The 13,229-nt window shown below is 39.9% G+C and overlaps 1 protein-coding gene across 1 annotated transcript in view; it reads right to left on the reverse strand.

The window, feature by feature from the left end:
• The window catches only part of ITGA2 (integrin subunit alpha 2), a 53,603-nt gene that overhangs the window by 12,248 nt on the left and 28,126 nt on the right, over positions 1-13,229 (reverse strand). Inside the window, exons 14-23 of the mRNA XM_050913217.1 lie at positions 12,020-12,223; positions 11,080-11,216; positions 9,439-9,578; positions 8,305-8,456; positions 7,132-7,242; positions 6,451-6,533; positions 5,482-5,623; positions 3,741-3,833; positions 2,591-2,667; positions 2,409-2,492 (exon numbers count right to left, since the gene is read on the reverse strand). Of these exons, the coding sequence (XP_050769174.1) occupies positions 2,409-2,492; positions 2,591-2,667; positions 3,741-3,833; positions 5,482-5,623; positions 6,451-6,533; positions 7,132-7,242; positions 8,305-8,456; positions 9,439-9,578; positions 11,080-11,216; positions 12,020-12,223 (1,223 nt within the window). The remainder of the gene's footprint in view (positions 1-2,408; positions 2,493-2,590; positions 2,668-3,740; positions 3,834-5,481; positions 5,624-6,450; positions 6,534-7,131; positions 7,243-8,304; positions 8,457-9,438; positions 9,579-11,079; positions 11,217-12,019; positions 12,224-13,229) is intronic.

Genomic DNA, 13,229 nt, shown 5'->3' on the forward strand with positions numbered 1-13,229 from the left:
TGTAGCACAAGGTGCAAATCCATCCTCTTTACCAGTGCCGCTCTCCCCATTTAACCTGGGTAACATCTGTGCGTACAATCCCAAATTAACGTGTGTGCAGTCTCACAGAGGTGCTTCCTGATCAGTTGTGCTCCTCCACACTGCTTCATGGATCCTTTTCAGTCCTCCATACTTCCTCCCATGAGCCCTTTCCTTGAAGGGCCTCCTCACAAGCACTCTTAGGAAAACCCGTGTGATGCATTTTCAGCTTCTTTATTGCTCAAATCTCCAGTCCTTCCAGGATGCACAGTATCAGCTTCCTTGTCCTTACAGGAGTCACTGGTAAGACTGATTCCTACCTCTTCTCCTAGAAACTCGGATCAGGAGATTTCCCCTATAAAGGCTTCACTTCAGCAAGACAACACTTTTTTCTCAACCCTTGTATTTTAAGAGGTTGCTCCTCGGCTATATTACCTCACTCAAGAAGGAACTATCTCCAGATAGGTATTTCCTAAATGGAAGAGTGTAAAAATGAGCTAACTCCAAGGGACGCATTTAAAATTGTACCTTGGCTTAATGTGTATTTCATTCAGTTCTTTTAAATTGACTCATCTCCAAGAATAACTAATCCTTTTCTGGCAGTAGGTATTCCTTCATGCCTTGACTTGCATATGAAATTGCATTTTCTCATACCCAGGAGATGCACCTGAATTCAAACCCCTGTTTTTCCTTGGGTAACTCTTTTATAGACTCCATGCCTGGCCTTTTCTGAAGCATTGAGTTTCTGTACATATTTCACGGCTAACTAAATATGCTGATTCAAGTTTGCACCACCTCAGTTTCCTAGGAGGCTGCTTAAGTTGCTGTGCTAGCCCCCTAGTCAGATGCTCCTGTAGTCTCTGTGCTGCTGCTAACTTTAGCAACAAACACTCTGCTTCTGCTGAAGTCTCATGCGACTTTCTCAGAGAGCCGAAAGAAATTGCATCGCTGACTCAAATGCTTCTCTGCAATTAAAATAATCTGAAAAATTCTGCGTGACTCCAGAATTGGTGCACCTAGCCACGGTGAAAGCAGGGCCTCCGAATATTCTGAAACTGTTGCCGCAAAGCAGGTTATTCAACTAATGTTCTGTACTGTGGTCCCTATTCCAGCTCAGGTCATCCTACGCAGCCAACAGTTCTTGTAGTTATGGTGATCTTTGAATACTCATTTCCTGAATTCATTGTTGCTGTGCATTTTTAAGCAGCTTCCTCTTTTTCAAATTTCTGTCATTCTTTGAATAATTACTATTTACTTTCTATCAGTTTATGTTTACAAATTTTGGAATACTTCGGGATGCGAAAGCATTTTTTCACCAAGAAAAAGTGACCAAGTGCAGGAAATGTAACTGCATGTAGTTTATCCTAGAAATTCAGTAATTGGGAAAGATAAACTCATCTTTACTTTGATGAAAAGTAAAATATCCTATCTTTATCTGAGAGTCAAACCAGTGTATTTTTGTTTCAGTTCTAATTTAAGTTAAACTGTAACTGAAATCATTCTTGTTTGGAACAGTAACAGACTAATTACTGTTTCAGTGCATCCCAAACCACCAGGGGTTTCCAGGGCTGAAGATAAGAGGTTTCAAGGGCATGATATGAAGATCAGTCTTAAAGGGATTTTTGTCTCTCTCTCTCCCTGCCCGCCCAGCTGTCTCCCCTCACAAACTGCCCTTCCCAGGGTAAAGGATCCCTCTTGCAACGTCCCTGACCTGCCGTCCGCAGGGAGGGGAGAGGGCCGATACCAGGAGGGAAGGGGTAGGTGTGAGCCAGAGTCTCTGGGCGGGTGCATGCAAAAGCAGGGTGTGCTGCTCCTGATGCCAACGCAGCTGCAGCAAGGGGGAACCTGCCATGTGCCACCTCAGGTTTTAGTTCAAATCATTATCTCAAACTGCTAACAAGAGTTTATATTTTTGGTCCAGGTTCATATTAATTATGTTCATAATTTCGCCCCCCCTTTGCTGAGAGTTTGAGATGGGGCACTTTTTTCGTTGTTGTTCTTTTGTTTCGTTTTGATCACTTCAACTCTAGATTTGATGCAATGTCACTACATTTGAGCCCAGAGGCCCAACCTTATTATATAGTATATCCTAATTATATTATCAAAACTACAAGCACTGTTTGGTTTTTATACCAATTCATGTGAGCATCTGTAACAATTGTGCAGAGGTAAACATGGATCCACGATTTCTTACTACACATTCCATAATTTTTTACATGTAAGATTATCGGAAGAACATAAAATTCTGCTACTGTTGATGAAGTGGGAATTTCTTACAACTTCCAAAATGAAAACAAAGTTTCACTATCTTTTCAGTGGCCTTTCAAGACTGTTACTATATTCAAATGCCTTGGCAAAATGACAGTGACTATTTACATCATTCAGCATACCTTGTGAAGTGAATCTCTGCATCGTATCGCAAAGGAATTGATAAGATGACCTGGTTGTCCAAGTCTTGCTCTTCCTTACTTTCACTGTTCATTAAAACACATTTAAGTCAGGTGTTATAATATTATTTTATACAAATAAGGTATTAATACCTAACTTGCTTTCATACGTTTATATACTTTACCTCAATGCACGAAAACTTAGAACTGCCACATTCTGAAGATTTTTCAGGTTAAAATCAAAACTAATATCAAACGATACCTATGGATGACACAAGGAACATACAGTAAATGAGTTGATGGTACAACATCCAAAGGACATCCCAATAGCAACATAATTATTCATATGTGCAACAACCTAGAATTGCCCTCTGTATCTGAATTCTCCACCGATTTCTATACAATATTTCAGTAATTTCTAATACTCTAGAATTGCTTTGTTCTCGCTTTCCCCTACAAATTGGCATTGTTACATAAACATGAGCTATTTGCATTTTTAAATTGTGTATAACTAGCTACAAGCTGCAACAAAAGGTATTCAGGATTGCTTCAATTACATGCTTTTAAACACTAGCACTAACACAAGCTTTGTATTCACTCTTTTATTCCATTCGTTCCAACAGGTGAGCTTTGACCAATGCCATTAAAAATTCCAAACAAACTTAACTTTTTGTATGTAATTAGTTTTTTTGATTTTGCTCCCCCTGCCACAGAACGTCATGTTTCTATTCTTTCTAGCAAGTTTCTTATTGCTCCAGCTGATTGTGTTAGAGGCTGGAAGCCTATTTCTGCTCTGCCCTTGAGGAATAAGAGATTAAGTTCCATAAAACCATGGATATCCCGAGATTTATGGTATATATGAGAAAAGAAAGATATATGGTCTATCCTAGGGCTGTGTGGGCCACCCACCCCCTCTCAAAGCAATACTGCTTTCTTGGAGAGATGAGATTCACAGAGCAGGAGAGGGAGCTACCCCAGGTTCACGCAGAAGGAGGGATTTGACGGGAATTGTGCTCAGTTCCCAGGAGGCTACGCACGACGCTCTCCGCTTCTGCCCCGAGCCCTCACCCTCCAAGAGTTACAAAGCTACAGTAGCATTTGAAAGCCGTGGGTAGGGACAAATGTGCTTCAAGAGCCTTTTTTCCTTTAATCTGGCAGGGAGTCACAGAAGTTTAGCCCTTAGTTTGCTTTTTTTAATGCCTCTGAAACCCAAAGGGAAGTTAACTGTTGCCAAATCTAAGAAATTCTCACCAGCAGTAAGTGCAGATTTAGGGCAAAACAAAACAAAAAAGCTTTTGGGTATCATTCAAGGTTATTTAGCCATGCTAGCTGTACCTGTTGTCCTGTTCTGAAAACAGGATAGCTTATTTGGCAAATGACTGTACTTTGTGCTGTTCCTGTCTGACACGAGACTTCAGTCCCATCACTCTGCAGAGGAAACAGACAGAAAAGTCATCTTAATATCAGGTTTTGATAAAGCAGAGAGGAAGTTCCCAGTCTGTATCTTCAACAGGACACGTATTACGCTAAGGAGTAGTACAAATAGGTGCTATGGCAGTAATTCCTAGAGATGCAGCAGAGGGGTGGGGCATAGGCAGGGCTAGGAGAGAGGCAGGAGAAATGTGGGACAAGGACCAGTCCCATGCGATTTCTTGTAAGCTGTAATGATCTGGTTAGAATTTTGTGCTGGGCTTAGAAGAAGGAATACAGGCTAGATAGTACAGGTCACCTCCAGCATTAACTCCTACAATGCTTTTTTACAGCGTTTTTACAGAACTTTTGCAGACATATTTACATGACCTGAGAGCTAGTTAAGTGCTCTCATTGTGGAAGTTAGTGTGCAGAGGGGAACTCTACCGTACTTTTTGTAGGAAAATCTACAATACATAAGAGTTTATTTACTACTTTGCAGAATATTTTGCATGTCATCGTCCTACATCAAAGACAAACTCATAGACCATAGCCAGTTATCATCACGTTGAAAAGAATTCATTAAAATGTACTGTCTTTTGTTACAAGCATCCCTAGCAGACATTTACCATTAGTGAATTATGCTACAAAAAAAACCCAAAAAACAACACCCATATATTCTCAGCTTATGCTTTTCTTCCTGCTTTGAAGCAGGCACATTTTTGGTCAAAAGCTTCACTTGCAGGCTGAAATACTTCTAAGCAAATGAACTTTTAAAGGAAAAGAAAATCCTAGCTCCAGTGTGGTCTTTTGCATGAGTGGAATGAGCAATTTTGCTGCACAACAGGATGGGGAGGTAGAGGGGCACCCTCAGCGCTGTGTGGAGTACTTCTGCCAGTTCATTGTTCAGGAAAATGCTGCTCTTGGGCAGTGATGAATCCTCCTATCCCTCCTCTCCCTTCAGTATAGGGATTGCTCTGGATTTCATCCCTAGGATTATCACATACCTCTCCAGTAGCAGCCTGACCACATAAGCCAAGCACTGAAGTCTGGATTTCATCCTTCATGAATTGTTTGGGAGCAACAGTTGAGATTATAGATTTACTGCATTCCCCAAAATAGTATGTATAATTCCTTTCTTTTCCCTTTTGTAAGATAAAATTCATTAGAAGAAGAGCTTCTGGTATAGCAATCATTTCAATCTGATTAACTGTCTAGCTGGAACACATGGCCTTGGCAGTAACATTATTTCTAGATCCAAAGCCTGTGCTTTAAGGCCGCATCATCAATGCTGCATGCTTAATTTATCAAATACAAATTCCCTGTGGCACAGCAACTGCATTCAGGCATGTTGTTGGGAGTCAAGCAGAAGATGTGGGTGCCAAGGCCTAAAGTGAGGAAAAGATGACTGAAGTACTGAGGTGAGGTCAAACTCGACAGGTTGCCAACTTTTATGCTGAGTTGGCAGTGTCTCTCCTTGACCTAAATAAACTGATATACCAAAGGGAATAATTCCAGTATCCAAGAAAATAAATTGGGAGAGAGGTTTGCACACATATTCTTTCCTGGGATAGGCACTACTAGAAAGAAAAAAGAAAAAAAATTTCTGTGAGAACCTCGAGAATCAGTGGCAATAACAGAAACAGTGAGGTTGGGTATCACGTACCGGTAAAGACGATGAAGCAAAAAACAAGTTGTCTGAAAATGTAGCCTCAATTCTGGTGTTATATGCATTTTCCTTTTTATTTCTCAATTTCACGTTGAACGTTAGTCTTCTGTTTTTGCTGCTGACAACAAACTGCTGTTTACTGTTGGAAAATAAAGTCCGTTGTTGTAAACAGAGGTAGTAGAACAGCTGTGGATCATGAAAATGTGTTGCCTGTAGCCAACAACAAATAACAAGCACAGCAAGACACTTCCTACATTCTATGCACTTAAATGCTCTGCTTTCTAAACGCTTTGACATAAGAAACTCTGTGATGGTGTTTCTTAAAACCAAACAGAATTAGTGTCTTCTCAAAGTATAGAGCCTTGATTATGTATGGTCAAAGTCACTTTGCTGAATTTTCAAGGGCTCTACCCTGGTGGGAAGGTGGGCAGAGAGCGGGCAGCAGTCCCAGATGGCAGCTCCAAGAAGAGGCCGCCCTGTCTCTCTGCGTACGGTACACATATGCTTATATCTGCATATGGACTTGGAATATGTGCTGCCCGAATGGCTGACCTCAGCTCCCCAGTGGCACAGGCTGCTGCAGGATCCTCACTGCTCCCCGCAGGAGGGACCAAGATGGCTGCTGCAGCCACTGCTGCTCTCCCAGTGTGCCTCCTTTCCTGACAGCAGCCAGCCAGACAGGATTCTTCTGAATGCTCACAATGTCCTCATCCCTAAGGTACCAAAACTTGGGTTTGTCTAAGCTGACAAGAGTCCTGCTTCTGTATCCGTGTTCCTATCATACCTCTTTTTCCTTGATTAGTTATTTAGACAGAAATGCTACTGCTTTTTTTATCCCTGCTATTTCTAAGTAGATGTTGAACTAGAAAGGCATTCTCATCTAGAAATTCATCCAAAGCCTACAAACAAACCAACTGGTGAAAATTTAACACCCAGCCCCATCAATTCCACTGGTTCAGCCCTTACCCATCATCTGCCTTCCGCTGAACATTCAGAACAAGATCACAGATACAAAGTTCATCTTCACCACAGTCTTTAATAAAAGGAATCTACAAAAAACAAAAACATTTCCTGAATGACAGGGCTCAACTTTAAAATTATCTGCAGACAGTAGAGTGCAAATACCTTTGAGGTGAAGCACATTTTTGGTTTGTGGATAAGGAAATCCCTCTGAAGGGCATTAAAAACTCTGACACATGAACAAGTTAACACTGAGTAACATGTTACTACATGTCAACTGATCCATAAGAACAGTGCAGGCAGGTTATTGTTAACCCACAACAAATGTGATGTAATCGAAGGGGTTCCATCTCTCTTTTATGTACTCTTTTATTGTAGGATAAACTAACCTAAAATAGTTCATCTTTGCCATCAACTAGAAGTTCACATTAACAGTGACATGGCTCAACCAACATGCTTGTTATGCCATGGTGGCTGATGTGTGTGTGTGAGAGCAAGCCCATGCAATACAGACAAAGGTATAAAAGGAATCAGGGGACACCCCCCCAGATGCCTGCTTTCAGCCCAGTGACTTAACTAGAACACCAGTTTCCACTTGCATGTACTGCTTTGGTGTTTGTGGAGGCCACACATTATGGACATGTGTATATGGACATGTATTTTTCGATAGTAAGTCTGCATACTTACACTATAGGCGACAGATGCAGGAGAATATATATCAAGGACAGGGCTGGAGCCAGGATTTGCAAGGCCAATGTCAATGCGCAAACTAAGTGAATTCACTGCATCGGAAGGTTCCTGTAAAACACATGGTTCAGATCATAGCTATCAGCACAGCAAACAGGGTAAAACCGGTAATTCTATTGTAAATTGAGAATGCGTAGTAAAATCATACTTGCTCTAAACAAGAAGTAACAGTACAAAGCTTCATTTCTTGACTGAAATAATTTTGTGAGATTGCCTAGTGTGAGCTCCTCTTGCTAAACAGCTTTTAGTGCCATTTCCATGATAAAACTCATTTTCCTAGGATTCCTGGAGACTCCATTCATCACAGTCACTTCTAGGGCTAAGGAACATGCAGATTCTCTGCAGCTGCAGAAGCTGGTCCTCAAAAGACACCACCAGGTGACTTTCATGCTCACCTGGCTGCAGAAGTCAAATTCCTATTCCACTCTGCCTTACCATCACAGAGAGCAGCTGGGCCTGAGCAACACTAAAGCACAACATAGCTCATGTCTCCTCTGTTTCTTAGTACTGGATGAATACTCTTCTAGCCCTATGGCTCATGGCTCCACAATGGCACTAAATGTGATCAACAAGTCAAAGATATTTGCAAAGCAAAGCAAAGCAGGAATAGAAGTCTTCTACCTGACCTAGCATCACGCAGGGAGCTTAAGGCAACTCTCAGGGCTGTGTTCGATCTTTGGTTGTAGAGAAAGATGAAGACTTGCTTATTTTAATTTTTTTCCTAGGTGTATACCTAGGGCTAGCATGCATCAGAAGTCTTCCTGAAATGTTGTTAGTTTGAGAAAAAACATTTGCATGTATGTCTTGGTTCTTACAGAAAAATGTACTCAGAGGGAAATTAAAATCTATTGAAACTATGGACTATGGGCTCTGTGTTATGTCAGAGCTGAATTACATAATTAAGAACTGCCTCTTCTATCCTAAAAAGCTGTGCTGAATTTGACAGTTTCTTTGAAATCAGAATCTTACTAAGTATTTTTCAGTTGTGGGGGATTTAAGAAATGTAAATAGTTGAGTACACCATGCATGAAATTCATCTTACAGACATAAAATTCATCAACATCTTCCTCTAATCATTTTTTGTCACATAAGACTGCTTGCAATTGCACTTACCTGTACACTGAAGATGTCATGAATGCAATTCTCCTCATGACGTACCACAAGATCCCTCTGCATGTACCTTTCATTATTTTCTTTGAACAATCCTCTAGAAGTCACTCTAGAGGACTGGAGATCTGCATCCAATGTTGCATTGTACTTTATAGCTACAAGAAGAATAACAGTACATTTTTTGCTGACTATGACTGCCGATGATCTCATTACTACGCTCAACATTACAGAGTGACCAGGCTTTCCAAACCACACTAAGTATTTTACTTTTTTCGTAGCTTGCTAAATACAGAGCAGTCTCAAAATGAAAAAATTTTCTCTTGTGTTTTCCAAAGCAGTCAAACAAGTTTAAATCCTGACGTAAGTTCTCATCCACAGAGAGCACATTAAATGGCAATCAATCCAGTCTCCACTGCAGATGTCTGAGCCTGCAGCTCAGGCAAGAAGCCAGACAGCAGGGCCAGGATTACGCTAGATAAAGGGGCCTTGCAACAATATCCCTGAACTCTGAGGAGACTATAAAGAATCTGCATCTTACCTTCAATCACATAATAATTTCTGTCTTCTCTTCATATTGTGACTAATATGCTGTGGAAGTTCACCGTTATTTTATAGCTCACAATCATGAGTTCCTAAAGGCACTATACATAGCACTGAAGCAGTCCAACTGGTGTTATCCATGACGTTTAACTAAATAGCTTCATGAGAGGCCAGTGCTGGTCTCAGAAATATTTGGTGCTCTCCTGTCCTCTGAAAAGAAGAGCTTCTCCCCACTGACATCTGCACTGAGCCCATGGAATTTTTTTTTTTTTTCTCTGAAGAGCGAAGAAAAGTTTGCAGTCTGCTGTTGAAACCAGCAGGTTGAAAAAAATCGGCTTCTCACTAATGACATTTTCTGGGGTTTGTTGAACAGCAAGGATATAGCTCTCCTTTATACTGTTAATTCCTCACTTTTCAAAGATTATGGAGCCAGTGATGAAAGGAAGTCTTAAAAACACTTTCTCAAGCACTTAAGTTTTATACTGATTTTGCCTTTCTTGACATTCAATCTAATATATCTTCAGAATTTCCACTACTCATATGAATAATGGACTTTTGAAGAAATTAATATAAGATAAGTCATTGAAATACTCTTACCCACTTGATTATTTCTCTTAGCAGGTCTAAATGTAGCCTGAAAACATATTTTGACAGTTATTTCTGTGTTCTTGTTCAGCAGACTGATTTTCTCAGGTTTAAATGAGGCAATTATGGACACATTTGCAATGCTTCGTGACCTGAAAAATATTTTTAAAAGGTTACATGTGATTTTCAAGAGCACTGGGTAACATAGAAGCTGTTGTCTATTACTATCTGTAAATGTAACATTGATTTTTTGGTTCCCAATGTAAACATTTTTTAATGGCATCAGTAAAATTATTTTTCTTTGCATATAAGTGAATTTGTTGATACAGTACCTTTCAGTAATGACAATAAATAATTTATCATGTCAAATTAACAGATAATCAATGTCTTTATCCTAATGCTCTAATCGTTCCCTTAAGATAACAGAGAATAAAGTCCTTGTCCTGTTTTCCCAATAAGTAACCTTCTTCTGCTCCTTTAGGGAAGTTACTGAGCTCCTCTGGGAAGGTGAAGAAGGGTAATTCTTCATTTTAATTAACAATCTTATTTTTCAGAAAAACAACTTTTCATGTAATTAATCAAGATTTTGAAGAACAGTTTCAAAGGAACCCTGCATGTAAAACAAACACTTTAATCAAAAGTAAAACTCATTAATCAGACCAAATGCCAGAGTGAAATAAAAGCGAGCATCTTCATTAATCAAATCTAAATAAATGCTGGTACTCCAAGGAGCATAATTTTCTTTAATGAAATTGCCACCAGCACCAGCAGCAGGTCTATTGTGGGTCAAAGGTCCAAATTGACCATTCATTTTTAATGACCTTGTTTCATTATGAAATAAGTAGCAATTCAGTGACGTTTTTCTTCTTACAATGGGGAGCCTCAGGCAAGAGGACAGGCGACAGATAGGAAAAGCAAGCTGCATTTTAATTTAGCTCCTCAAGCAAGTAGTGGAAAATAAACAGTACTTAGGGAGGCAGAAGATTTGGCTTCTGTGAAGCCTTTCTTCTTTATTTTGTGAAAGTACTCAGATTGCTCTGTCAATGGCCATATGCCAGAAAAGATGGTTTCTTGCCAGAAATAAGTGCCGACTCTCTTTCACTGTTCTCTGTCCTTACCCTGCAGGACAACTCTCTCCCCCATATCAGCCTACCAGCCAGTAAAGGTCACGCAGGTTGTGTGGGAAGTGTTTTCATCTGTCTCAGGCTCAGCTATCAAAATTACACTGCGGCTACTGAAGTACAACCTGCTGTTACAAATACTCTCAAGGAAGCCCTGTTCCCTGCTGCTGCCCCTTCCCTCTGGACCACATGCCTGCACAGCAGCAGTGAGCAGGGGTGTCTCCTGGCCCTCCCCATCCCTGCCCAGGTACCTCCCAGCAGCCTCCACCACCCAGCTTCCCACCACGTGCTCTGGCTCTGCCCCCGAGGCTGCCTTGGCTTTTGACGGTTTGATGATACATGCTTAAAAGAGGTTTAGTCTAATGCTGTTTTTCAGCTAGCCACGATAGCAGCGATGAGGCAATAAGTGTGTTAGCTCTGAACACATGGAATGAAAGAGCTTTTTGGTTTGTTTGTTTTGCTGTTTAAATAACTAAATGCTCAACTTGCATCTGAATCATTAAGCACTTCCTTTCTAAAAGAGTTTACCAACCATAGCAGAACGACATTTCCATCAGCACCAACTGATACATCAGTAATGTCATCGTCATCTAAGTCTCTATGGCCATCTACTGATCTTCCAAAGAATTGGAGCCGTTGTCCAAAAGCAGAATCTGATCCTAAAATTTTCTGGGAAAGAGAGTTCGGTTACTGAGTTTGCCACAAGTGTGCTTAAGTCTGTAGATAGCAGCCTAAGCAATAGATTTTCACTGATACTCTCTGTATACACAACGTATTGTTTGAACAAAATGCTTTTGTGGATGTTTTCTCAGATGCTTTTAAGTACTTTTTCCTCCCCTGTTGGAGCAGACAATGGACTAAATTTTTCTGTCTTGGGAGATCAACTAACTGACTGCTGTATGCCAGCTAGTACTTACTGGAAACTTTTTCCATCTCACATTGAGCAACTCAAAGCCTAGGAAGCTTAACAGGACTTCTAACAAATACTTTCTGCAACCAGAAAGTCTGCATGGAAAGTGACATTAAAATTACCGTTATATTAGCATATAGGATATGCAAAGACCCTCAAAAGTCTTTTCCTTTAATACTACATGTTTATAATTTACAGAGCTGGGATTTATCTAATCTTCATTGCTGTACATCAACTCTAAAAACCTGAATAATGGGTGTCAAAAAATGTATAGGAAATTAGCTGACTTCATATGCAGGCACCAAAAATTATAAGAGGCTCAGATGGAGCATCTTGCAAGTCCTTTTCCTCTATATGCTTCAGTTATAAGCACCACATCATCAACCAGGGAATGCTGACAGCTGAAGTAAGGAGAGGCACATAACTTGAAATAAGCCATGAGAATAACAGTATGCCTTTAAGAGGATGAAACAGTAGCCAATTAAAAGACAGAAAATTCTTTTGTTTTCCTCTAGCAGATCTAAAGGCACTGAGTACAGCATTATGCAATGAAGTTATTTACCTGAGAATATTTGATACGTATAGTCTTTTGAAATCCATTGTAAATGTAAATTGCTCCAGAGTGTTGGTTTTCCAGTGGTGCACCTATTACAACATCACTAAAGCCATCCGAGTCAATGTCTGCAAGCATTGCGATTGCTGATCCAAAGCGAGCGTTTTCTGACCCCTGTGGACCTTCCAAAAGTTCTTGTTGATCCAAAATTCCCTTTAAAAAAGGAAAAAGAAGAAAAAGCAAAAACACAGCTATCATTGCACCAGATTAGACATAGGAGCGGTATCTATGTGCATTGTTTTTTGTTTCTGTTTTCCAGTACATTCCCCTTGGACTGCTCAACCCTGAATTCCTTCCCCATTGTATTGCCCATTCAGTTTGCATTATGTCTCAGAGTCTTGGCAAGCATTACACAGCGAAATCAAAGTATGCTATGCAAAGCACTAACAGCAAATATAACCATATGTAGAAAGCTTAAATGCTCTCAATGTCCTCATCTGACTGTTCTGAAAGTTTCACAATATATTGAAAAATACAGTTTCCAGTTTTGGATTACCAGTTTTTATGCAGAGGGAATGGAAATTATGTAACTGGACATAATTCTTTGAAATAGAAATGGAATTTCCTAACTAAACTAATGCAAAAAACATGTGTCCAAATGCTAAACTCCTGACCTCTCCAGTGCCAATGAAGAAAGAAAGATTGGAGATCTTTATAGTTAAATAATCACATTTACACTAGCTTAAATTCAACTCTCTGGCAAATATTGTTCTCATCTTTAACCTCAGTTATTACACTGTGCTTAAAATTTTAGAAATACCAGCCAAGTTATTTATTAAAAATGACTAGAAAATATTATTTGCACAACATGGACAAGTTGCACAAATCCAGGTTCTTTAAAAAAAACCATAAAACCCCCCCATTCTTTCATTATTCTTAACTTTTAAACAATTCTAAACCTAACATTTGGCAAAGACTAAAAGTTGTAAGGATAGTCTTCCAATTTATTCCGTTTTCAAAACATGAAAAAAAAAAATGCTTTCATTTTTCTTTTCTTCCATATTTTGTGTCTAATTCCACAGTCACAAAGACCAATGTCAGCTGCCAGCAGTACCACTTCCAGTACCTTGGTCTACCTTGAAATTGCCTTAGGGTACAGTTTCCTGTTGCTACAGGATGATCTGACTGTGAGCTGCTGCTGAAGAGGATGGTCCTCCCT

Source organism: Gymnogyps californianus, chromosome Z (genome assembly GCF_018139145.2).
Source record: "Gymnogyps californianus isolate 813 chromosome Z, ASM1813914v2, whole genome shotgun sequence".
Taxonomy (NCBI): Eukaryota; Metazoa; Chordata; class Aves; order Accipitriformes; family Cathartidae; genus Gymnogyps; species Gymnogyps californianus.